This window comes from Nanorana parkeri, unplaced genomic scaffold (genome assembly GCF_000935625.1).
Source record: "Nanorana parkeri isolate BGI_ZX_2015 unplaced genomic scaffold, ASM93562v1 scaffold1045, whole genome shotgun sequence".
NCBI classification, from domain to species: domain Eukaryota; kingdom Metazoa; phylum Chordata; class Amphibia; order Anura; family Dicroglossidae; genus Nanorana; species Nanorana parkeri.
Genome location: NW_017307313.1, coordinates 31,616 through 33,182, shown reverse-complemented (window position 1 = coordinate 33,182; position 1,567 = coordinate 31,616). Strand labels below are relative to the sequence as shown.

At 36.7% G+C, this 1,567-nt stretch overlaps 1 protein-coding gene across 1 annotated transcript in view; it reads right to left on the bottom strand.

The window, feature by feature from the left end:
* The window catches only part of CACNA1I (calcium voltage-gated channel subunit alpha1 I), a 191,161-nt gene that overhangs the window by 187,831 nt on the left and 1,763 nt on the right, over nucleotides 1-1,567 (bottom strand). The window contains exon 2 of the mRNA XM_018567416.1: nucleotides 251-408. Coding sequence (XP_018422918.1) covers nucleotides 251-408 — 158 coding nt within the window. The remainder of the gene's footprint in view (nucleotides 1-250; nucleotides 409-1,567) is intronic.

Genomic DNA, 1,567 nt, shown 5'->3' with positions numbered 1-1,567 from the left:
ATATGCACAGGTACATATGGATTGTATATATATATATTATAGTTGTTATTGCTGCAGATAGTGTTACTGTATTAGTATTGCTAAAACACCAAGTTAGAAATAAATATTGTAAGTCAAAATGTATAAACTGGTGTGAAATATCATACATAGGCGTGAAATACCATATAATAGACTACAGAGCGATTTGTTTTAGAAACCAGTGAGCATAGACAGAGCAGTGAAGTAAAATATTAAATGTGGCATGCAATACCTTATAATGACTATAATTCCATCAAAGATATTATATGGATTTCGGAGATATTCAAAAAATCCAAAAGCTGAAAGTTTGAGCATCATTTCCAGAGCAAACATGCTGGTGAATACAATATTACTTATCTCCAGAATGTTGGTGAGTTCTTCAGGCTGTAGATAGAGCAGAAATTGTGACAGTAATTAGGAATTAAGATTTTACTTTAGTTTTAGACCTAGCTCTGTATTGTTTTTTTCTGTGTAATTATAGTACATTGTTTTATAATTATTTTGTGCCCATGATGTTGTTTTTTTCTCTATATACTACATTAGTCAGGTCACAGGTCCCTTGTGATAGAACTGTAGACTTTTCTGTTCTCAAAGTTACCATCCCAAAATTGGGAGGCGCATGACTAATTCAAGAATTTGACAGACTCTTAGCACATCATCTACTGAATGGAAGTACTATTAACTTCTTTGTACACGTAAGTGACTTTATTGTAGTGTGCAGTTGGGGGAGGTATGGAATCTGGCCATTTGCAGCTTAATGTCACTGGGGCACTGCAGCATAAAAACCTGCACACTAGCTACACTGACAGTCCACCTGGAAGGGGGATACTTCAGAAGACCAAAACAGGTGTGGGGCCACACAAACATGCAGCATTGAAAGAGCATTTTCTACTTACTGAATAACTAGGCACCCATTAGTGTACAATGTGTACTGGTCTCTGTTCAGTCTGCACTGCCGTGCTGTGACTTGTAGTGACGTCCAGTGTGCTGCAAAAAAATGCAGCATGCTGCATTTTTCTGCAGTGCACTGCCTATCACACCTGCATTGTGGTGTGAACAGAGCACTTAGCAAATAATTTGTCCTAGCGGTAACCTGCATTGATCTGGTGCAATAAAATGCAGGTCACCGATGTATGTTTGAATGGGCCCTGAAAGTTAATTTCTTGCATTGCCGCTCTTTGCTGACAATGTATATGCTAAGATCAGTAACAGAATGGTTCCAGTTGACCCTGAGCTCTCTTACAGGGGCCCCATCAAGATTTTGTTATGGAGCTCGGTGATCTGTAGTTACACACCTGGGAGACACCCAACTACTGTTTGCTTATGGAAAGGCAGAATGACCACTAGTAAGTACTTTGGATAAATAATACAACATTTAAGAGAGAGTGACAGAGATAGAAAAAGAGAGATGCTTATTTGGTATGACATTCTGCTAAAAACCAACATACAAAAAACATTTTAAAATACATTTAAAACAATCATTTTAAATGTTTGGAGTTTTTTTTTAAAGTAATATTTTTAATATTAATTGTAAATATATTTCACAGGC